Source organism: Myotis brandtii, unplaced genomic scaffold (assembly GCF_000412655.1).
Source record: "Myotis brandtii unplaced genomic scaffold, ASM41265v1 scaffold111, whole genome shotgun sequence".
Taxonomy (NCBI): Eukaryota; Metazoa; Chordata; class Mammalia; order Chiroptera; family Vespertilionidae; genus Myotis; species Myotis brandtii.
Window position 1 is genome coordinate 1,105,951 of NW_005353789.1, and position 24,166 is coordinate 1,130,116.

At 41.9% G+C, this 24,166-nt stretch overlaps 1 protein-coding gene across 1 annotated transcript in view; it reads left to right on the plus strand.

Annotated features, from left to right (window-relative positions):
- SCD5 (stearoyl-CoA desaturase 5) overlaps nt 1–24,166 on the plus strand; it is a gene marked incomplete at its 5' end in the record, with an annotated part of 65,435 nt that overhangs the window by 12,794 nt on the left and 28,475 nt on the right. Inside the window, one exon of the mRNA XM_014544600.1 lies at nt 5,462–5,667. Within this exon, the coding sequence (XP_014400086.1) occupies nt 5,462–5,667 (206 nt within the window). The remainder of the gene's footprint in view (nt 1–5,461; nt 5,668–24,166) is intronic.

Consider the following 24,166-nt stretch of genomic DNA (forward strand, 5'->3'; position numbering starts at 1 on the left):
ATAGTATTGAATTAAATAATGTATCTCAAGGTACTCAATCATAATCTCTTATGTGGAAATTCAGGGCTTTTCCATGTTTTCACGGCAGTGAGCATCTTTGTGTTTAAATCTTTGCACACACCCTGATTATTTCCTTAAGATAAAGAAAACAAATTGTTAGATTTTACATATGCACAATTTTAACACTTTTGATATGTGCAGCCCATTTGCCATTTACCTGGTTTGTGCCAATTTCACACTCTCATCAGTAAGCAACATTGAATTTTTAAAACTTTTAAATTTTTTATTTATTTTATTAGAGGCCCGGTGCATGAATTTGTGCACCAGTAGGGTCCCTTGGCCTGGCCTGCGGGATCGGGCTGAAACCAGCTCTTTGACATTCCCCGAGGGGTCCTGGATTGAGAGAGGGCGCAGGTCAGGCCGAGGGATCCTACCAGTGCATGATTGGGGCCAGGGAGAGACACAGGAGGTTGGCCAGCTGGGGAGGGACTGTGGGAGGGCTCCAGGGCATGTCCGGCCGGTGTCATTCAGTCCCGATTGGCTGGACCCTAGCAGCAAGCTAACCTACTGGTTGGAGCATCTGCCCCCTGGTGGTCAGTGCACATCATAGCGGGTGGTTGAGCGGCTTTAGCATATCATTAGCATATTATGCTTTGATTGGTTGAATGGCCGACTGGTCAACTGGACACTTAGCATATTAAGCTTTTATTATATAGGATTTTAAAAAAACATTAAAAAGTATAGCACACACATAGAAAAGCATACAAGTCATGAATTAGAACTGCACTGTCCAATATGGTAGCCACTAGCCACATGTGGCTGGCTACTGAGAACTTTGAACTGTGGCTAGTCTGAATTGAGGTGTGCTAGAAGTATAAAAGACACACCCAATTTTGAAGAATTGGTACAGAAAAAAAGTAAAATATCTCATTAATAACTTAAGCTAATCATATATTGGAATGACATTTAAAATATATTATGTTAAGTAAGATACGTTATTAAAGTTAATTTTATGTGTTTCTTTTCTTTTTTTTAATGTTGCTACTAGAAAAAATTTAATTACATATATGGCTTGTATTATATGTCTCTTGGACAGCACAAAGTAGGACATGCTGTGGCTCCTCATGTAATAAAACCTACCACCTGAGCCGTGCAATCCTAATCTGCTCTCTTCTTCTTCCTCTTCCGCTCCCCCCCTACCACCATCTGCCTGTGCCTCAGTTATACTCAGGGCTCTTAGATCTAGGGTAGCTTCATTCTCCACTCCAGTTCTTCATCAGGAATGATCAATAAACATGTGGTGAAATGTCTACTTTTGAAGGTAATGGGGTTATGTATTAAGACTGTGATCTCCCAGAACCCACCATTAAGTATAAACTCTAAGGTGCAAATTGAATGATTTGTTGATTTGTTAGAGTATGTAAGTCTTTAGGTTTCAGAAGTTGCTGCTGAGCTCAATGTCATGGCCGTTATCAAAATGTGCACACAGGGCATGAACAGACGGAATCCACATACTTGAGTGTCAGATCATTGAGGCAAGTTCACCATCTCTCTGTGCCTCATTTCTTTTTTCCTTTTCTGTGAGACAGGGATGATGGGGGTAGTGTACATAGTTCCAGACAAGAGTAATTAGCACTATGTAAACACTGGGAGGAAGAGAGATGTCCAGGATATTGCCATGGCGATGGCCGGCTGCTTCCTCTCACTCCCACCTCCTGAGGTTTGCTTAGCCCTCTCTCCCTCCTCATCAGCCCTCAGCTTTCCCTTCTGCACATATTGACTGTACCACACACACTCTAGGTATACACAGCTTTTCATCAAACACAAATGCTGCTCACAGCTTGGCTCCCACTCCAAATCAGTCCAGGATAGAAGCAGAGTGCAGATGAGTTGGAAGAAAAGGCCCCTGAGTGAGCATATGAATTTGATTGGTTGAATGGCCGACTGGTCAACTGGACACTTAGCATATTAAGCTTTTATTATATAGGATTTTAAAAAAACATTAAAAAGTATAGCACACACATAGAAAAGCATACAAGTCATGAATTAGAACTGCACTGTCCAATATGGTAGCCACTAGCCACATGTGGCTGGCTACTGAGAACTTTGAACTGTGGCTAGTCTGAATTGAGGTGTGCTAGAAGTATAAAAGACACACCCAATTTTGAAGAATTGGTACAGAAAAAAAGTAAAATATCTCATTAATAACTTAAGCTAATCATATATTGGAATGACATTTAAAATATATTATGTTAAGTAAGATACGTTATTAAAGTTAATTTTATGTGTTTCTTTTCTTTTTTTTAATGTTGCTACTAGAAAAAATTTAATTACATATATGGCTTGTATTATATGTCTCTTGGACAGCACAAAGTAGGACATGCTGTGGCTCCTCATGTAATAAAACCTACCACCTGAGCCGTGCAATCCTAATCTGCTCTCTTCTTCTTCCTCTTCCGCTCCCCCCCTACCACCATCTGCCTGTGCCTCAGTTATACTCAGGGCTCTTAGATCTAGGGTAGCTTCATTCTCCACTCCAGTTCTTCATCAGGAATGATCAATAAACATGTGGTGAAATGTCTACTTTTGAAGGTAATGGGGTTATGTATTAAGACTGTGATCTCCCAGAACCCACCATTAAGTATAAACTCTAAGGTGCAAATTGAATGATTTGTTGATTTGTTAGAGTATGTAAGTCTTTAGGTTTCAGAAGTTGCTGCTGAGCTCAATGTCATGGCCGTTATCAAAATGTGCACACAGGGCATGAACAGACGGAATCCACATACTTGAGTGTCAGATCATTGAGGCAAGTTCACCATCTCTCTGTGCCTCATTTCTTTTTTCCTTTTCTGTGAGACAGGGATGATGGGGGTAGTGTACATAGTTCCAGACAAGAGTAATTAGCACTATGTAAACACTGGGAGGAAGAGAGATGTCCAGGATATTGCCATGGCGATGGCCGGCTGCTTCCTCTCACTCCCACCTCCTGAGGTTTGCTTAGCCCTCTCTCCCTCCTCATCAGCCCTCAGCTTTCCCTTCTGCACATATTGACTGTACCACACACACTCTAGGTATACACAGCTTTTCATCAAACACAAATGCTGCTCACAGCTTGGCTCCCACTCCAAATCAGTCCAGGATAGAAGCAGAGTGCAGATGAGTTGGAAGAAAAGGCCCCTGAGTGAGCATATGAATTCTGTTCCCTTTCTGCCCTATTGTTGGCTGACATCTTGTTCTTTGAGTCACTTTTTCACTGGAGTCAGCTTTAGCGTTAAAAACAAAACAATAACAAAGGATTAAAAACCCACACATCCTAAGAGTATTTTTGGCTCTATTGTGTTTGATTATTTGGGATGTGGCCAAACCTGTGCTTCATTCCAATTGTACAGTCAAAGTGGCTTCTGTCGGGAAGGTATCCAGGTAGGAGCAATTAAAATAAATAAATATCTCTGTTCCAATTTGTCCTCATCATTCTTTTGTCGTTATATTATGTTTAATTTTGTGAGAATAATGTTTCTAGCACTTTGGAACTCATCACTTAAAGTTTTTAAAAAATTGCACTGTGATAGATTAAAGAATCAACATAACCTTTTAACAAGAAAAAAAGGGAGATTTTTGTAAAAGATACACCCCCTCATTGCCATTGAATTTGGAGAATAAGGGATACATCTCATTGAACGGAACGTGAACGAAGGACTGTTTTGTTCCATTACTGTTTGCACTTAGTAGATGAACTTGAGTAAATGTCTTTTAAGCCTTAATTTTGCCATCTGTGAACTGGGGAGAAGGTTCCTCTTTATTCCTATGTCCAGATGGGCACTGCAATAAAAGCAATAAACTAATGCAAAAGGAATAAGTTATTCTGGGCTGCAGTGGTCTTGACTGACATTTGGAATTTCTTCCCAACTACATATTCTGAGATTATAAATAATAAATACATTCACTCTTTCCAATACACTCTGTTTAAATATATGTAAAATCTAAAGACCTCTTTTTCTATCACAATAATCCAGGCTGTACTTTTTGCTTTATACAAACTGTTAAGCACCCATTTTCTCTCTTTATATTTAAGCTGAGCATATACTTCTTAAGGTCTTTCTACCTCTTCTTTGGGTAAAGTTTGCTATACCCAAGGATTAAGCAAACTTTAAAAGTTTTCAATGGTGTTATAGGATGCACAATGTTGAGTAGCCTTTTAGTAGCACTAGGTGAGCCAGAGAAATAAAAAACTCAATGAACCCCATTTTAATTAAAATAATTGTTAGAACTTTTAGAATAAGATAGTTCCCTTTCTTCTCATCAGCAGAATGAAGCCAATATCTGTGAAATAGCAGATTCTTAATGAAAACATGACCAAGTTCTGAATAGTATGGTATCAAACATTATTGCCTTATTTTTATATTTTTCAAAAAAGAGCTTATATATGTACTATATAAAGTTTTTTATTTTCAGGTTAATTTTCCTATTAAATACATTACTTTCAACCTAATTTGCCTTCTCAAAGTTTTAAAAACATTATCAGATAAAAACAAAACTGAGCACACATTAGAGGTCTATAGACTTCACTGGCCCATGGCTAGATAAGGTGTCATTAGTAATACTACCCTAAATGCCTTTGGTTTTGACCCTGATAGCTCACACAAGACCTCCAGCCCCCTGGCACTATCCCATTCTCTCAACACAAGAGGGTCAACAGGGTGTGTCCCCGTGTGTGCCCGAGCCTCCCCCTGAGAGTTTGGCAGAATCTGCTGGACTCTGATGTTTCTCCCTCCGTGGGCAGCAGAGTCTCTTGGTATCCAGCCTGCCCCTTGGGCACTGCTGCTTCTTCACTTGGTGGGTATGGCCAGATACACCAGATTCCTCAAAGAGGCAAAGTCACCTCCCCTGCCTTTCTGTGACACACTGTTCGAGCAGTCCGTTAGCAATGTTATTTGTGCCTTGGTACTTTTCAGTGATTTGGTGAAGCAGCTCTTTGAGTTTTTACTTGCTGGCTTCCTGCTCTCCATTAAGTTGGACATCAAGACCATTAAAGACTGGGTGCGAAGGCAGAGAGATCCGGGCCAAGAACCAACCCCTTTTCATACTCAACCTCCAACGACCAAGACTTCATCCTGAGACTGGATCTCTCTTTTCTTCATGAATGATCTCTCAGGAGACTTCAACAGCCTGCTCCAGAACTTTCTTTCAGGTTTCCCCACTAGTTCACCCAGTAAGTCTGAAGCTCCTGCAGTGGACACACCCCAAACACAAGTTAAGATCCCTCTTAAGTGAGGATTTACTCTTGTTTTTATGGAAACCACCCCAGAAAAACCCCAGGGATTGAACTTGAGGCTGAGGATAGGAGCAAAGTGGAAGTCAGTGGTGAGGATGGTGAGGAGTGGGACAGGGGGAGGTTGAGATGCTTTCGAGAAAGTGCCAGGGTGCATTGTCTCTTTACTTAGGGTCTGCATTCTCTCTGCAGAACGACATCTTCGAGTGGTCCAGGGACCATCGAGTCCACCACAAGTACTCGGAGACTGACGCTGACCCCCACAACGCCCGCCGGGGCTTCTTCTTTTCCCACATCGGGTGGCTGTTTGTTCGGAAGCATCGAGATGTCATTGAGAAGGGGAGACACCTTGATGTCACTGACCTGCTGGCTGATCCTGTGGTCCGGTTCCAGAGAAAGTAAGTGAATGGACACCACAGGGCTGTCCCTGGGGGACAGGACCAAGAGACAGGGCACAATGGACGCAATTATATCCTCCAGTAGTTGCCCTCATGGCACTTTCTCTGATGATTCCATTCAGTCTTCTTGTTAGGATTTCTCTGTTTAGTTGTTTCCTTTTGCTCATTAAGGTTTCCCTGCTCACACATTTGTTTTTAATTTAAAGTTTGAAATGGATTTCCCTTAAGGCATTGGTTCTCAACCTTGGCTGCACATTAGAATCACCTGGGAATCTTTTTAAAATCCTGATTTCTGGGCCTCATCCTCCGGAGATTCTGTTTCTTTGTTACTAATGTAGTGGCCCCACCCCATAACAAAGAAACAGAATTTCTGGAGGATGAGGCCCAGAAATCAGGATTTTAAAAAGATTCCCAGGTGATTCTAATGTGCAGCCAAGGTTGAGAACCACTGCCTTAAGCCCAGTGTCACTTCCTTCAGACCAATCTGTTTGGCTCACTTCATGGACCATTTCTGCAGTTCCCCACTCCCCCATTCATGTTTCCCTGAGGTGGCAGGGAGGGCGCAGAAGACACCGTGCTTTAGTGATACACGCCTGACTCCAACAGGATTGGACTCTTCCCAGGTATCCTGCTCTGTTCTCCTAGAATGCTCTCGTAATGAAATCTCCCCTCCCCTCACTTCTAGAAATGTTACACCACTGGGTTTCTGTGCATAGAAAATGTGACTGTGTAATAGAGAGCCTCCAAGTGCTGTGTGCGCTAATGGTGTCGGCGGGGCATAATCAGTCATCTGCAGGGTGAATTTACTTTCAACAAGAGCATGGAGAAAGGTTGCCTATAATTGTGCTGGCAAGGAGAAAGCAACCATTATCCACTTTTAAAGTGGGAAGCTGGCATGGACTGTATCCATGTTGATCTGGGGCTGCAAAGTTGGCCATGAGAGCATTTATAAATGGGCTTGTTGCCCCAAAACATTGGATTTATGTCTTATATTCAAAGCTGAGCATATTGTCCCAAAGAAGGACAATTTATGGCTCACCCTCTGGTTAGCACCCTGAGATAATACAGTGAACAAGTGGCTACTAGAGACCGTTCCACTGACAAGCAAGAGTTATTTGAAGACTTGTCTGAATAGAATCTCCTCAAGGTGGAAATAGCTGCTGTGCCTTTGTTGACACAAGAGATCATTGCATGAAATGAAGTGTGGCTTGGAATTATGCTCAGTTTCCCCTCAGCCGCTGCTGTCGCGTTGGAGGGGGCAGTAGAGCACAGTGAGAAAATGTCAGACCATGGAGACAGACTGCCCAGGGTCAGCTCTGCAGCTCCTCCTCATACTAGCAAAAGAACTGACCAATCTAAGGCTCAGTTTTAGCTAGAAAATGGCAGTAACACTAGTACCCATCTCCTACAATGTTTATGAGGACAAGTGAGAAAACAAAATGCATGGGAAATGCCTGGCATGTAGTAAGAGCTTAGATCAGTGACTATTACACAGGCGGTTAGTTGCTGCTCCAGAGGATTCCATATGCTTCCATCCCCTGTTTTGATTGTGCCACAGGGTCTTCTCTCTGCTCCTCTATTCAGCTCATTCAAGCGGACAGACCCAGTATCAATAGCCAAAAGTTTCCTAGCAGAAAAGAACAAGATGTTTTCAATTAACAATGAAATGATTTTTCACCATGAGAAAATCTGAAAAATTCAGAAACATAGAAAGAAAAACATCCATAGTTCTAACACATAAACATAGTCATTCTTAATATTCTGTAGGATATCTTTCTATAGTGTATGCATATATTTAGTATGTTTCACATGATGGCAGTCACACGGCATAGGTAATGTGTCTCCCCGTTAACTTCAGGTTATATTTGGGGCACATTTTCAGAAGCTGCATGTGTTCACCAGTTTATTGAGTATCATAATTTACTAACCACCACTCTTTGACTGGATATGTACAGTGGGGCCTTGATTTACAAGTGTCCCGACTAACGAGTTTTTGGAGATACCAGCTGTCTCTCGGCCAGTTTTTTGCATTGAGTTGATAGAGTAATTTGAGTTAACGAGCTCCTAAACGAGCTCGGTCTCGGAACGAATTAAACTCGTAAGTCAAGACCCCACTGTACATCCTTTGCAATTTTGTGATATAAATGATGTTGCTATACAATTAGTAATGCTTTGGGAAATCAGACCTTAGATTAATTTGAAGAGCTCAGAAGAGAAGGTAAAGGATCTTCTATTTTATTAATGAGAACTGAGCTAAGTATAATAGTCTGTGTTTCTCTGACCATAAAAATGGAAGATTTGTTTTCATTTTTTCCCTGAAAAAAATGTGGTACTGTAATCTTACTCATTAGGTGTGTACTCAGGGTACATAGGTCCAAATGCAGGCAGCAGAACAAAGACTATTTCAGCATGTTCCATGAATAGTTATCTCAGAACATCTTTCATCACCAGTCCAGTGACCAAAGGGGGTGGTAGCTATCAGAAACCATCCCCTCATTTCATCATTTCATATATGTCCTTGAGCTCCTGCTAGGAATTGGTGCTGAGGATACAACTTTAAATAAGGTAGTCCAGAGCACCATGGGAACACAGAGAAGAGTCTCCTAGCCCATTCTGCAGGCTGGGGAGAGTGAGGGGAGGCCTGTGGACTGGACTAGCTTCTAAGCCAACACCTGAAAGATAAGAAGAAGTTAGATGAGGATGGGGGAAAGGATATTTAATATGTCTGTCATTTCATAGCACTGTATAGCACCATTGAACCTTAGAGCTATGAGGGACCTTACAAATCACTTTTCCTATAGGGAAACTAATCAACAAAATATAGATAGAAAGCTGGGGATATAATCTTCATCTCTCTGAGCTGCTATAACAAAAATAATAAACTAGGTGGCTTAGAAGACTGAACATTTAATTCTCACATGTAGTTCTGGAGGCCGGTGAGTCCAAGATCAAGGTATCATTAGATTCTGTGTCTGGTGAGAGCTCTCTTCCTGGCTCATAGGCAATTGTCTTCTCATTGTGTCCTCACCTGACAGAAGGGCCAGAGGAGCTCTCTGGGGCCTCTTTGTGTGTGTGTGTGTGTGTGTGTGTGTGTGTCTTCCATGGTTCCCCTGGGGTCTCTTCTTTAAGGGCACACATCCCATTTATGATGGCTCCACCTTCTTGTTCTAATCACCTCTTAACAGCCCCACTTCTTAATACCATTGCATTGGGGGTTAGGTTTCAGTATGTGAATTTTGAGGGGACACAAACGTTCAATCTGTAGCAAGATTATTCGCTCCATGGTCTTTTAATTCTGTCTTGCTGTTTGAAAGGGGCCACACCAGTTCTCTGAAGTGTGGGTGAGAACTCATGTCCTTTGGTAATTATCCAGCCTAGAGAACATAGAGATCCGAAATGCAAAATAAGGCTGAGAATTACTGAACTAAAGGAAAATAGCTTCCAAGATGCACAGAGAGAGTACAGCGGTTTGGGTATTTTCATGTTTGTGAGGCCAGCTTCACTGGTCCTGCCGGTCAGGCCATGTAGAGGAGACAGATTCCTCAAGGAATGAGACCTTGTGCTTAGTGTGTGAACTGGAGTTTGGATCCCATTGTCAGTGGCACTGCCACGTCAGGTCTCAGTCTTTGCTACCCTAGGCTGAGTTAGGGGCTTCCTAAGTAACAGAGAAAGGTGCCCAGCTTGTTTGGGGCCTGTCCTGGGTCATTTCAGTGGCTCACCTTATAGAGTTCCCACCTGCTCCCATATGGTTCTCTGAGAGCAACAGTCTCTGTTCCAATATTGGTAGCCAGGGTTTGCAACTGATTCCACTCCCTTCCCAGATGCAGTGTTTGTGCAAACAGATCCAGATAAGTGCCACTTGGATAGTTTCCTCAATTAGGTAAATGTGCAAATGACAGAGACCAAGGATTTAGAGACCCCTCCTTCATTCAGTACACTAGCACCAATATTGCAGTTGATTGATAAACTTGTGCTTAGCCATCCAACTCACCAAAGAAAAGCTTGCCAGGAACCAGGCTTGATCAACTTTTCATTATACAGTCTCATAAAGAGAGACGGTAGCCCTAACCGGTTTGGCTCAGTGGATAGAGCGTCAGCCTGCGGACTCAAGGGTCCCAGGTTTGATTCCGGTCAAGGGCATGTGCCTTGTTTGCGGGCACATCCCCAATAGGGGGTGTGCAGGAGGCAGCTGATCGATGTTTCTCTCTCATCAATATTTCTAACTCTCTATCCCTCTCTCTTCCTCGCTGTAAAAAATCAATAAAATATATCTAAAAAAAAGAGAGAGAGAGAAGGTAGTAGTGGCATTAAGGATGAGAGGAAAACAACACAGTTCAAGCTATAGTTCCAGACTTTTCCTCCAAAAGGTCATTTTTACCAAGGTTCTTATAACAAGTAGTTAACTGGACTACTTCAAATTTTGCTCTACTGTCAAGTTGTGAATGATGAAAAGACAGGGATTAGGAGGCGAGAGAGAGAGAGAGTGCCTGGCAAGTGGGACCCCTGCCCTAGGTCCTTTGCCTTCAAGGGCCACACTCCCCCTCGCAGGGTGAGGAGATCACAGGTGTGGAGCCTCCTTCCACTTCTAGACAATGCCTTGGGTTCCCAGGATCCTGGAATTCCTTGGTCAAATGGCTTTGCACTCAGTACCAGAGCCTACCCCAACCTCTCCCAGGCTTTTCCTCCTGGTGGAAAGCATGGGTACCCTAGGCCTGAAGAGTGGCCAAGGGGCAGTGTTAGCCTGTGGATGAGCTTAGAAGCGTGAGCTCGGATGTCCACACAAAGTGGACAGAACCAGGGACAGGAAGAGAAGGGGAGCCACAGACTAGGCGTCTACATCTTGACTCTTGGCCTGGGCCCTGCCAATGTTGGGGGTGAGCCCAGAAGGGAGCTACTCCAATGGCTGACAGTGGGTCTATCCATTAGGAATTTTGTTTGGGTTAAATAAGATGGACACGTATTTCTCTCCAATATAAAAGAATTGTGACAATCCAGGGTGTAGCAGTAGCACATGGTCAGGAGAGAGCAGTATTCTTTTGTCTTTCTGCTCCACCATCCTTTGCCTGTGGCTTTCATTCTTTCACTTTATTGTTTGAGGTTAATGCTCCAAACAGAGCAAGGTGGGGGTGGGAGTGAGGTGACACCACACAGTTAAGTCAGTCACCTCTAAGGTTTTGTTTGTCTGGAAGGAAGGGTGAATCAGTAGGGGTTCAGCAATTAGCAGTCGCTGCCATAGTTCTTTCATTGTTCTGCCTTTAGCAAAATGATTGGCCGTTACATGTTTCTCAATCTAGAGCACTTTTGTGAAGCAAGTGAGTAGTAGCCTCTCTGCCTCCATTAGTAAGCAGAAACTGGAATCTCAAATCCTCTTTCTGAGATGACAGAATGAAGATAAGATTCAGATTGTGTTTCTCCTATTGCTTTGCTTACCCCATTGATTCCCGTCTTAGATTAAAAAAAAACAACTCCTTTAGAAGTAGCATGCAGACACTGCCATGTGCGTTTATGAAGTCATTAAAGAGGATGCTTGTCTAGTGCAGACACATGAAAACAAGGTCCTTGGCTCATCACTATGGTGATGGGATAAACAAAGACAAAATGGGTGGAATTATTCAGAAGAGTGAAATGATTCTGTTTTGGTGTCCTGGGAAGAGATGAATATGTATAAATCTTGCCATTCTGGGAAGGCACTTGAATAGCTAGAATCTTTTTGAGCCCTGTTTCACTGTTTGATCTCAATTTGCCCCCTCATCTGTTATCATTAGTTTTTTTGTTTTGTTTTTAAGAATGAGCATGGCATCTCTCAGTGATATCTTCCTTTTTATGACTTTGTGTCATTCCTGTCTGCCTGAGACCTGGGTGTATTTCTCTGTTGGTCACCATCATATAGTCAGGGCTGAGGAGTCAAACAAGTCTACAATTGACTCATCTTCATTTCTCTGCACACTACCCCCAGCCTTGTCTTCCACTTGGGAGATCCCATAGGGAGTGGGATGAGTCACTGGGGATTTACAACCAGCCTGACTCCATCTCCCTTGACCCAACCCCTTTCATCAGTCTTCCATGTTGGGCTCTTGGGGGTTTCTGTGTTTTGAGTCCATTTTCCTTGGGGCCCTACCAAATGAGTTGCTAAGTTAATGGAACAATTCATGTCTAAATATTGGTGACTTTGAATGGATGAGCCCATTATAGCGTTGGTGGGCTAGACGTATTCTGTAGAAAACCCATAGAAACAATCACTAAAGGAGAGGCCCTGGATGCTGGGATATTCAACCGTCTAAACATGTGGGTGAGATTTGGGGACAGACATGGAGGCAGGGCCTTTAAGCACAGTGACTCTCTGCGACTCCCTTGCTCATTAGTTACCCTTGGTCTAACCAATGTCCGTTTCACTTGGTTCCTTGATAGTCCTGCAACAGCAAAGCCAAACTGGCCCCAAGGTGAGATATCACTCAGCCATGATGTAAGAAAGCCCAGCCAACTCACACCTGAGTGATGGAAGCCATGCGGCACAGAGCCCAGCTCTTTAGTATCCTCTCTGCCAACTCACACCTGAGTGATGGAAGCCATGCGGCACACGGCCTTTCTCAGGGGATTCAGCTTCCTTCTCTTTTCTGCAGGTATCACTTTTCATTCACCACCTGTGCTTTGAGCACTCACTATATACCAGGCATTGTTCTAGGTGCTGGGGATTGGACAGTGTGTAAGAGAACCAGACTCTGGAGGTACTGGAGCTCCTCCACTCGGGTTTGAGGGTGCCAGGGAGGAAGCCCCCCCATGCATCTGTCCCCTGTCTTTGCTGCGCCCCATTCCGCCTCTCCTGTTACTCAGTCCCTGTCTCATGAACCTATTTTTGGTTCACTCCCCCTTTTCTATTTGCCTCCATCTGTCCCCACACTCTTTGTCTCTTCACCTGCCAGAGGGCTTTGTTCCTCCCTTTGTGCCCTCTCTGTCATGGAGACATTTTTCCTCATCTGCCACATGTTCTCAGTGCCAACATGTTCTTCCTCTGGCCCAGCTTTATTAGAGAACAAAAGCCAATTAGCTTATTTCTGAGGCAGACTCTCTTTTTGGCTGGGAGAAGAGGGCTTTTTGTCTTCTGGTATTCTCCCCTCACTTCACTGTCTTGCTTTGATGGACTCTTTTCATACGTTCCTTGTTCCTTGTGTATGTAAATATTCCCTCTCCTTGGATCTTCTCTTCCATTTTTGAGGGGCACTCTACATTTGGCTAACAGCTTGAGCCCTGGAATCTTTTCTCCCACTCTGCCCTCACCTCAAACTGTTGTACCTCATCCAGACTCCATAAAAATTTTGAAAATGAAATATGTTTTTCTTTGATTAATGTCCCCTGCGTCGAGCTGTTGTTGTCATAGATTAAAATTGTGAGTCTCTGAGTTCCAAGGACATGATAAAAACGAAGCGGTGTGAACTATGTTTAATCAGATCCCTTTTGTTAAAAGTCAATGGAAGATGGAAGAGGTAAAACATCCTTTAGCTGCTCTTATTAACCTTTGGCCTTTCTAAACAGACTCTGACAGCTGCAGCCAAACAGCTGAATTATACTCTGGAATATAGGACAGAGGTGATTCCACATTGAGGTTGCAGCACCATCGAACAAATTTCCCCATTTTAGTGGTTAAAAATCTGGGCAGGGGAGAAACCATTGCGGGACAAAATTCAACAGCTTGTTTTGACTTTTTAAAAATTTCCAAGTCAAAATGTCATTGGTTTGCCTATGTAAGAGGTACTTTTCCTAGGAGGACTGTGGGAAAATTTGCCTTTGTCCGTGTGTATGTGTATGTGTAAAATATACCAACTGCATTAGCAGTCATTTTTCTTTCCCCACATTGACCATCTGTTTCTATGTGCGAAATTCCCCTGGCAGGATGAGGAGACAGTTTCTCAAATGTCTGGAACCTGAATATTTCACTCACTAGCATATTAGACATGTTAATCAGCAGGTGTCAATGAATTCTGGACCTGCTGTCTATAAAGTGTTGCCTTAGAGTCATTGTTGATGGCAATAAAGACATCTTCATGCATCTTTCGATGCACTTCAGTAGCCAATAATAACTGCCATTTATTAACTGCTTACTATGTACTTACATTATGTCTTAACACATGTTATCTCTGATCCTTTCAATAACTCTGTCATATAGATGGTGGTACTTGGATTTTGGACTTGAATCTAAATGTTCCTGCTCCTCATGACCTCAATTAACCATGTCAAAAAAGAATAGCATATGTTTGCACTAAATTATTCTATCTGTAGCAAAATATTACATTATTACCCAAAGCTGAGATAAAATCTTAGCTGGTTTTAATGTAAAATTTAAACATATTGGAGTTTATAAAATACATTTTGGTACAAGTAGGTATCATTATCACTAATATTTAGATATTATCAATTCCTGGCTATTTTTGCATACCATGTAGAGCTTCTACTCTTTTCTTGGAATAAACAGTCGTTTAAGTCATGTACATGGCCCTGCCTCCAAGGCTTCAGCTAGTAGAGAGAGCATCAGCAACCCTTATAAGAGGCATCTGTTTAATCCTTATTTATTCTCTAAAAAGTTAGATCTATTTTCCTTGGCTTTTGCATCAGAGAAAGGGGCCACCTTTTGCCTTTTTATTATCTCTTCTTTACCATATAGTAGGGCAAAAAAGCAGAGAAAGCTTTTCATAACAGAAAATTTATTTTCTAGGTATTATTTCTTTCAATAATTACCTTATAAAATTTTTCTTGAAATCTGTACATTATCTTTAAAAAATATTTAAACAGAACATAAGAATAAAATTCTGTTTGCAGTACAAAATGTTATAAGGTCATTACAGAAATTTTAGAAAATGCAAATAAGCTTTATAAAGGATAAAATAAAATAATTTGCAATTCTTCCACTTAGGAAAAAAAGCAATTAAAATTCTGCTGTATATCCTTCTAGAGTTTTTTAAACGAATCATGCTATGCTTTCTTTCATTATTTTTTAAAATTTTTATTGATTTGAGAGAGAGAGAAAGGGGGAGAGAGAGAAACATAGATTTGCTGTTCCACTCACCCATGGGTGTCCCCTCTTCCCCCACATGTGCCCTGACTGAGGATCAAACCCACAATCCTGGTGCACTGGGACAATGCTCCAACCAACTGAGCTACCTGGCCAGGGCACTATGCTTTCTTTTTTACAAAAAATTCATACTCTATATACTATTTTAAAGTGACTAAAATAAGAAAATATTTATTTAATATATACCTCTATACTTCATTTCTAGCCTCTCTATTTTCTGTGTATGTGAGGATCCTAATTTCCATTTGATACAGCAGAATTTCCTTTAAAAATGTCTTGTAGCACAGATCTATTGGCAATAAATTCTCAGCTTTGTCTAAAGGTCTTTGTTTACCTTCATTTTTGAAAGGTATTTTTTACTGAACATAAAATTCTGAATTGGCAGGGTTTTTTCTTTCAGTAGTATAAGAAGTCAATTCCTTGACTTATGCCTTGTATAGTTTCTAATAAGTGTTCTGTGATTCTTATCATTATTCCTCTGCATGTGATGTTTGTTTTTTCTCACTGACTTCAAGATTTTCTTCTTAAATAACAACTGATACCACAGAAATACAAAGAATTGTAAGAAATATACCAACAAATTGGAAATCTGGAAGAAATGGATAGATTCCTAGAAACATATAATCTTCCAAAACTAAATCAGGCAGAATCAGCGAATGTGATTAGATCACTACTAGTGAAATTGAAGCTCTGGTTGGGATGAGCGATGAAGGGATTGAGCAAAAAAGAAAAAAAAGAGAACTTATGGACAGGACAACAGTGTGGTGATTTCAGGGGTGGAGAGGTGGTGGAAGAAGGTATATGGGGGATAAATGGTAATGGAAATATAAATTAAAAATAAAATGTAAAAAAAGATTTCTTGTTTATCTTTGGTTTCAGCAGTTTGACTCTGATGTGTCTAGGTTTGTTTGTTGTTGTTTTTTGTTAGCTGGGAGTTATTCCACTTGAAAGTTTTTGGGCTTCTTGGATCTGTGACTTGTTGGATCTTTCATTAATTTTTGAAAATTCTTGGTCATTAGCTTTTCAAATTATTTTTGGTCTTGCTTTCTCACTCTTCTTCTTCTGGGATTTTAATGACACCTATACCATTTGATATTATTCCACAGTTCTTGGAAATGCTATTCTGTTTCATTCACTCCTTTTTCTCTCTACATTTTAATTTGAATAATTTCTATTGATATGTCTTCAAGTTCACAAATTCTTTTCCTAGCTATGTCTGGTTTGCCAATGAGCAAATCAAAGGGATTCTTCATCTCTGATAGTATTTTTTATGTACAGCATTTGCATTTAATACTTTTACACTTTTTATCTCTCTCCTGGCATCTCCCATTTGTTCATGCATATTGTCCACCTTTTCCACTAGATCCCTTTAACATATCAATTATAATTATTTTAAAGTCCCTGTTAGTTGCAACATCTGGGTCATCTTTGAGTCTGGTTCTATTAATTACTTTATCTTTTGATAATGTTTTTTCCCTTGCAATTTGCTAGACATGTCTAGAAGAACCGGGAGACTAAGATAAAAATGATTAATGCTTGAGAATGGGCATACCTATTCTTTCAGATCATTAGCATGTGTGTGGATGGCAGAAGGTGGAGGTTGAGTTGGCGAATTAGGAGTGAGCTGAGTTTGGGAATTGTTGTTGCTATGGTTACTGTTAGTGCACCATAGACTTCAGTGGATGGCTGCTATTATTGTGTGCTTAAGTCTGAGGTACTATAGGGGATTTCTAAGTATTAATGCTTTACCCTCAGTGTTCAGCTGTCATTGTACGCCTTTACCACAGAATACATCTCTCTCTCTCTCCTCTTGCCCTTATCCCAAGGTGGTCAGGAATGGAGGTGGGGGCTTCTATTACTTGTTTCTCTGTATGTTGTAGAGGTTTGGTGGCTTCTTTGTGCCCTGATCCTATATCAATCTTAGCAAGCCTATATGCCTGAACTTTGGGGTGAAGGCTTTCTAAGCATTTTTGCCAGCCCCCCAGCAGTAGGAGACCTCTGCTTTGGAATAGTGCAGGATCCTAGACACAAGCCAGGGACCAGAAGGCTTTTGTTTCCTCCTCACTTTCAGCAGCAATGGTTCTTTGACTAAGTCTGGAGGCGCAAGAGTTCCCTATCTCTCCCTCAGAGACAAGTAGGTTTTTACCTCTATTCTTCTCCAGGTAGCAATGGACTTTCTCCTGCTCCTAGAGGCCAAAGAGTTTTCTGCCCTCCCCAGCAGCTTAAGACTGTTACTTTTCAAGAGAAGACTCTAGGGAAGAGGGCAAGCCTTTCTGCTTGCCTCCCAGCTAGTCACCTCCTGCATGACTATGCAGTGTAGGGAAGCTCTTTATAGTCTACTTTGCCTTTAACCTTTCTTGTAAAATCCCAGTGGAGGTCTGTAGAAAAGAGGTGGAGGGTGCATGCAAGCTTCCTTGTTTAGGGCTCTAAGTTATTCCATATTGACACATTAGCCAACACTTGGCTTTTAAAGATTCATTAAATTTTTTGCTGATTTCTTCTTATCTACTTCTATGGCAGCCACCTCTTTCTTTTGTGCTCTGCCAAAAGTTCGTGGATGGGCTTATGACCACTCTTTGGAAATTAATTTACTTAGTTGTCTTGTGACCTCAACCTCACTCTCTGATGGCTCAAGAAAAGTTATTATTTGATACTAGAGGCCCAGTGCACAAATTTGTGCACCAGTGGGGTCCCTCGGCCTGACATGTAGGATTGTGAGAGGGTGCAGGCCAGGCTGAGGGACCCCACCGGTGCACTATCAGGACTGGGGAGGAACGTGGGAGGTCGGCCAGCTGGGGAGGGACTGCGGGAGGGCTTCAGGGCATGTCCAGCCTGTCTCACTCAGTCCCGATTGGCGGGACCCCAGCAGCAAGCTAACCTACTGGTCGGACTGTCTGCCCCCTGGTGGTCAGTGCATGTCATAGCAAGTGGTTGAGTGGCCTTAGCATATCATTAGCATATTATGCTTTGATTGGTTGAACGGACAACCGGATGACCCGACACTTAGCATGTTAGGCTTTTATTATATAGGATATTACCCAGATTTTTCCCATTGTTCTTATGGGAACAACATTCTCTTATGACTTTTTACAACCTGAATAGAAGCAGAACTCTGCATCCTATTTTATTTTATTTTTTTATTATTTATTTTTATTTTTATTTTTTTAGAGAGAGAAAGAGGAAAAGGGGAGAGAGAGGAGAGGAGAGAGAAACATCGATATGAGAGAGACACAGATTGGTTGCCTCCCGCACACACCCTGACACGGGCCAGAGAATGACCCTACAACATAGGTATGTGCTCTTGATGGGGAATCAAACCTCGGACCCTTCAGTGCACAGGCCAACGCTCTAACCACTTAACACGCTGTCCAGGGCTCCTCTCAGTTTTGACAACCACAATATCTCCAGACATTGCCAGATGTTCCCTGGGGATGAAAAAATCACTCCTGTTGAGAAAGACTGATTTAGACAGACTATTGTGGGCCACACTGCAGGGAACCCATAGTCATGAACTAAACATGAAAACACCCACCAGACCATTTGATGTCTTCTCAGGAGAAGTCAGTCCAGAGTGTCTGCCCACCGAAGGGTGTGCGCCAGGAGGACACTGGTTTTGGAATGTAACTCCTGGATTCAAGTCCTGCCTTTACAGATTTGGAGCAAGTTTCCTCACTTCTCTGCTCTATGTTTCTTTATTTGAAAACAAGGGATTGATGTTGTTTACCTGGCATGACACTGTTGTAGTGAGGACAAAATGAAGTTCTACACACATACACACACACACTGATATATACTTCAATCTGATTTAAGGATACACAAACATGGACTTGATAATGGTTCAGATATAAGTGTATTTATTTGCCAATATGATTAAAAGGGAAGTCCAGCCAGTGCTGCTCAGTGGTTGAGCATCGACCCATGAACCAGGAGGTCATGGTTCGATTCTTGGTCGGGGCACATGCCCAGGTTGCAGGCTCAATCCCCAGTAGGGAGCATGCAAGAGGCAGCCAATCAATGATTCTCTTTTATCATTGTTGTTTTTATCTCTCTTTCTCCCTCCCTTCCTCTCTCTGAAATCAGTAAAAAACATTTAAAAAATTTAAAAAGGGAAATATAAGAAAAATATACCTTAAATCCATCATGTAGTACAGGCTTCACTAAAGATTACAATATTACTCTTATGCTATATGGTTTGCTTTTCTCCATTTCTGTCATTTTTGACCTGTTTCTTTGTCTGCATTTTGGCTCCTTCCCTGTGTTGATAGAGTGGCTTTGTGTGCTAGGTGTCCTGTAGGGCCCAGTGACTCAGCCTCCCTAATTATCTGAGGTGGACAGTCTTGGTGCACCCCTTTGTGGGGTTTGTGCATAGTCTTGTTGTAGTTAAGCCTTGATTGCTGTTGGTATCAGTGGTAGGAATTGACCTCCAGGCCAGTTGGCTCTGAGGACCAGCTATGTCTACAATGGGAGAACTGCTGTGCTGGAGACACCCTTATAGAGCAGGACTTGCTTCAGTGGGGCTTTGGCGCTCACTGAGTCTGCCACCTGAGTGTGTCTCTTATGGATGTGAAGAGTTGTAATCTGTATGGTCTCACTCTGACCACTGGGTAGACTGGCTCTTGGATCTCCAAGGGGGTGCAAAGTCAGCCACTGCCTGAGGCCAATCAGCAGGAGCTACAGAGGGATCTGCAGATTCCTCCTTTTTGTTTGGGGTTTGGAGGTGCCCAGATGAGGCGCAGCTGTGAACTAATGCAGGCTGCTGACGAGCCTTAGGCCTTCTTTGGAAGCTCTGGGTTTCTCTGACCCAGCTGCAGTTTGACAGGTTTTTAGGTGGAATAAGGCCCAGCCATTAGTATGCAAAAGCCTCTGCGCACAGCTTGGGTGGGGTTGTAAATTGGGTGGGGTTGTAAATTGGGTGGGGCATGGTCTCAAGGAGTCACAGGGTGGTGCATACAGCAATGGTTGCCTGTCAGCCCTCCCCCGGATAGGTCCCTGGGTCTCTGTGTCCCGCAGCCCTGTGCAGGAACAATGAACGCTGCAAGCACCTCTGCGAAAAAGCGACCCTCACGTTCCGGCCCGATGCCAGACAGTACAGTTTCTCTCTGTATGAGTCTGAGTCTCCAAATTCTCGCCCAGAACTGGAGTTCAGAGCAGTCGGGAGCTTGTATCTCCCTCCCAGTTGAAAAAGACAACAGCATACCCAGCTGTCAGCCCCTTTCGTGTGCTTCCGTACCTCCACACTTCCACACCTCTGCACCTCCTACCGGACTCAATGTGCTTTTCTCTTTCCTTCTAGTTGTATAATTTCCACTCAGCCAGCCTTCCTGTGGTTCTGGATGCTATTTGTTTTGTCTTTTAGTTGTAGTTTTAATGTAGTTGTGCGCAGCAGCAAGTTCAGGTGTTTACCTGTGCCGCATCTTTGTTTTGCATCCTATTTTATATTCTGCAGTTTTCACCTAACAGAGTATTGTGAAATCTTTCAAGTTTTAATGCTTGCTTAATATTTCATTCTGAAGATGTATCATAATTATTTCTAATGAACATGGAAGGATTTTCACCCTTTTAAAAAATCATTATAATAATGCTGTGATGAACAACTTTGTGCATAAGTCTTTGATCACAGCTATTGTATTTTCCTTGGGCTAAAGTGAGAATTGCTGAGTCAAATAATAATATGTAAAACTCTCAGCTTTTAATACTTATCCTCATAATGAATTTGCAGATCTTTGATTACCAGGGAAGCTAAACATGTGTTCAGATGTTTTGGACATTTACCTTTTTCTTTTCACTTAAAACTACTTTTATTCTTAAATTGTGAAATATTTCATATATACAAAAGAGTGTGAATAACATATACATGCAGTTGGGGAAAAAGTAATTAAACAAATATCCATATATGCCCATTACCCACCGGAAGAGATAGAATATTACCAGTGACTTAAAGGCTCTTTTTTGGAGAGGTAGGGAGGTGGGTCACACAGGCTTTTATCTGTTTTTATTTTTTAACTTTATTTTTATTGTTGACACTATTACAGATATCCTCATTTCCCCCTCCTTTCCCCACCTCCACTCAGCTCCTGCCCCCCTCTTCCCTTTGGCCATCAACACACTGTTGTCTGTGTCTATGGGTTATGCAAATTTGTTCTTTGGCGAATCCCTTCACCTTTTTTCATCCAGTACTCCCCACCTCCGTCCCCTCTGACAGCTGTCGGTCTGTTCTGTGTATTATGCCTCTGGTTCTATTTTGTTCATCAGTTAATTTTGATTCCATATGTAAGTGAGATCGTATGGTGTTTGTCTTTCTCTTGCTGGCTTATCTCACCTAGCTTAATAATCCATACTCAGAAAACCATAGGACATTAAAGAAAGAAATTGAGGAGGATGCCCTAGCCACTTTGGCTCATGGTTAGAACGTCAGCCCATGGGGTCGTACTTTGGTTGCAGACTCAGTTCCCAACCCTGGTCAGGGCACTTGCGGGAGGCAACCAATCGATATGTCTCTCTCACATCGATGTTTCTCTCTCTCTGTCTCACTCCCTCCCTTCCACTCGCTCTAAAAATCAATGGAAAGAAAATATTCTCAGGGGAGGATTAACAAAACAAAAAAAGAAATTGAGCAAGATACAAATTAAGTGGAAGCATATACCATGTTTATGGATTGGAAGAATTAACATTATTAAAATGTTCATATTACCCAAAGCAATCTATAGATTCATTGCAATTCCTAGTAAAATACCAATAGCATATTTCACAGATCTAGAACAAATATTACAAAAATTTATGTGGAAACAAAAAAAGACATCAAATAGACTCAGCAATCTTGAGAAAGAAGAATAAAGTTAGAGGGATCATGATACCTAATATCAAACTATACTACAAAGCCATCAAAACAGCCTGGTACTGGCATAAGAACAATCAAATAGATCAATGGAATAGAAATCAGCCCATGTCTTTATGGTCAATTAATATTTGACAAAGAAGGCAAGACTATAGAATGGAGTAAAGACATTCTCATCAATAAATGGTGTTGGGAAAATTGGACAGGTACATGCAAAAAAATGAAACTAGACCACCAACTTACACCATTTGCCTTTTAAAGGAGACATACAGTTATTGTCCGTACAACTCTAAATTTACCATTGGACAAGGACAGAGATACTGTCTCTTCATCGTCCTCTTCCTTTCTGTTGAAGAGAAAGATCTGACAAAGTGAGATGACAAAGCCCACTTCCCTACCTGGAATCCTCCTGCCACTCATAGAACAACAGGAAGGTAGAACAGTCATGAATCTGATGTATAAACAGGCAGATTAAGACATGGGGCATGTTACCTGTTTGTTGTTCTTACTCTCCCCAGTGCTCTGAGCTGGGATGTATTACTTCATCGGTAATAATGGTCATTTTAGTGCTGCTTTGCTTCATGCAAGACTCTCAGCTACTACTCTAGCTATTCTCTAGCTTTATCCAACTACCACTAAGCTAGAAAGAAAGTAATACAGGAGTTGTTCAAACAAGAGGCATCTGAAGCCACAAATGTATATATTTAAAGTAAGAAGTAGACTAATTGCCTAGAAACAGATTCATTACTTACTACCCAACATGTAGTTCTTGCCATGAAATGGTTTGTGAGGCTAATGTCCTTGTGGCAGCTTTTGTGAATGAGGCTGAGTCCCTTTTTAAAATGGAAAGACTGTGATTCATACATATTTGTGAAATTTAAGTACAGATTCTCGCTTACTGATGCAGACTGCTGATGGCAGTGTATGACGGAGACCCCTTGTCAATTGACAGCTGAAGTGAAAATATTGTCTTCAGTAATGAATTTGTTGATAGCTGTTCCATTATCCAAAATGAATTATTTAAATTAGTCATGGGCAGGCTGTCATATCAGTGCTACCAGGGAGCTTTTATTTGACATAATTTATTCAAATTCCTCAGTCCCCACCTCACCATGTTATATCCTATTGAATGTGTCATAGAAGGATTAAGGTAAGAGATATGAGGTTTTGTATTGGCACAATGTACACAGGAGTGCTGGGGACTAACCCAGGTAGAATTCTCAGCCATTTCCTCTATTCTTTATTGCAGCAGTTCTCAACCTGTGGGTCGCGACCCCTTTGGCGGTCGAACAACCTTTCACAGGGGTTGCCTAAGACCATCCTGCATATCAGATATTTACATTAGGATTCATAACAGTAGCAACATTACAGTTATGAAGTAGCAACGAAAATAATTTTATGGTTGGGTCACGACATGAGGAACTGTATTTAAAGGGCCAGAAGTTTGAGAACCACTGCTTTATTGGATAGAATGTCCAGAGACAAAGAAGGACCCGCAACCAGGAGTCTGCACTGCAGGATGCTTTGTGAATCGCATTAAGGATGCATACTGAAAAGTAACCCGTCCTGGAGCGCACTGTTTGGCTTTGTTATGTACTCACTGGAACCACTCTGCAAAGTGCTTCTTGATGCCCCATATCCATTCTTTGTCTTGGGGCGGGGGGCGTATTTTGAAAGCTAGAAAAGAGACACAATAGTGGGACTTGATATATAGCACAACATAGAGGCATTACATATATTTTATAGTAGTCACCCCCCCCCCATCCGTGGTTCCACTTTCTGTGGTTTTAGTTATCCAGAGTACTGTGGGTAGCTACTGCCAACACACTGCTTATGTTCAAGTAACCCTTACTTTAGTGTTATAATTGTTCTATTTTATTATTAGATATTGCTAGCCCTCCTACCCGTTGCGGCCCAGAGTGTGTGGGGGTTCCGCAGGGATGCAGAGGCATCTTTACTGCTCCCTTTCTACTCTTACCAACCGCCAGTGATGGTAGGGCATCGGCCTGACGCTCCAGCGCCAGCCATCTTCAGGGCTCCCAAGCAGGATACCAGGCTTTCTTCATGGCATTTTTACTGGCTTCAAGTCTTTAGAGCTCAGACAGGGCTCTTTAAAACATGATACTCCAGTCAAAGTTTTCCGTTAATAAAACCACTATTAGAAACCGGTCTTATTGAATCTATGCAAAGAGATGTATTGCCATGATTTATTTAGCATTGCCAGATTTCGGAGGAATTACATAAGGAGAAAAACATACTGATCTACTCTAAGATTTTCTGACATTCCTTGCCAATTCCTTTTCATGGATTTATAACAAAACAGTAACTGTTGGCATTAAACTTTCTTTCTATGCATAACCATGCCTTAGATCTTCTATTCTAATATTCTAAACCCCAGCTTACTACCCCTGACATGGGCATGATTACGCAGGCCTGCAAGCAGTACACAGGCTGCCAACTGTCCAACTGTCAAACAGTGACCAAAACCTGATGGGCACCCTTTCCTGCCCAGTTGGACATCTGCCCTCTTGGCAGCCAGACATCCTTTACTTTTGGGGGTCACCCCACACAGTTCCCTTCCAGGACAGCCAACATACATT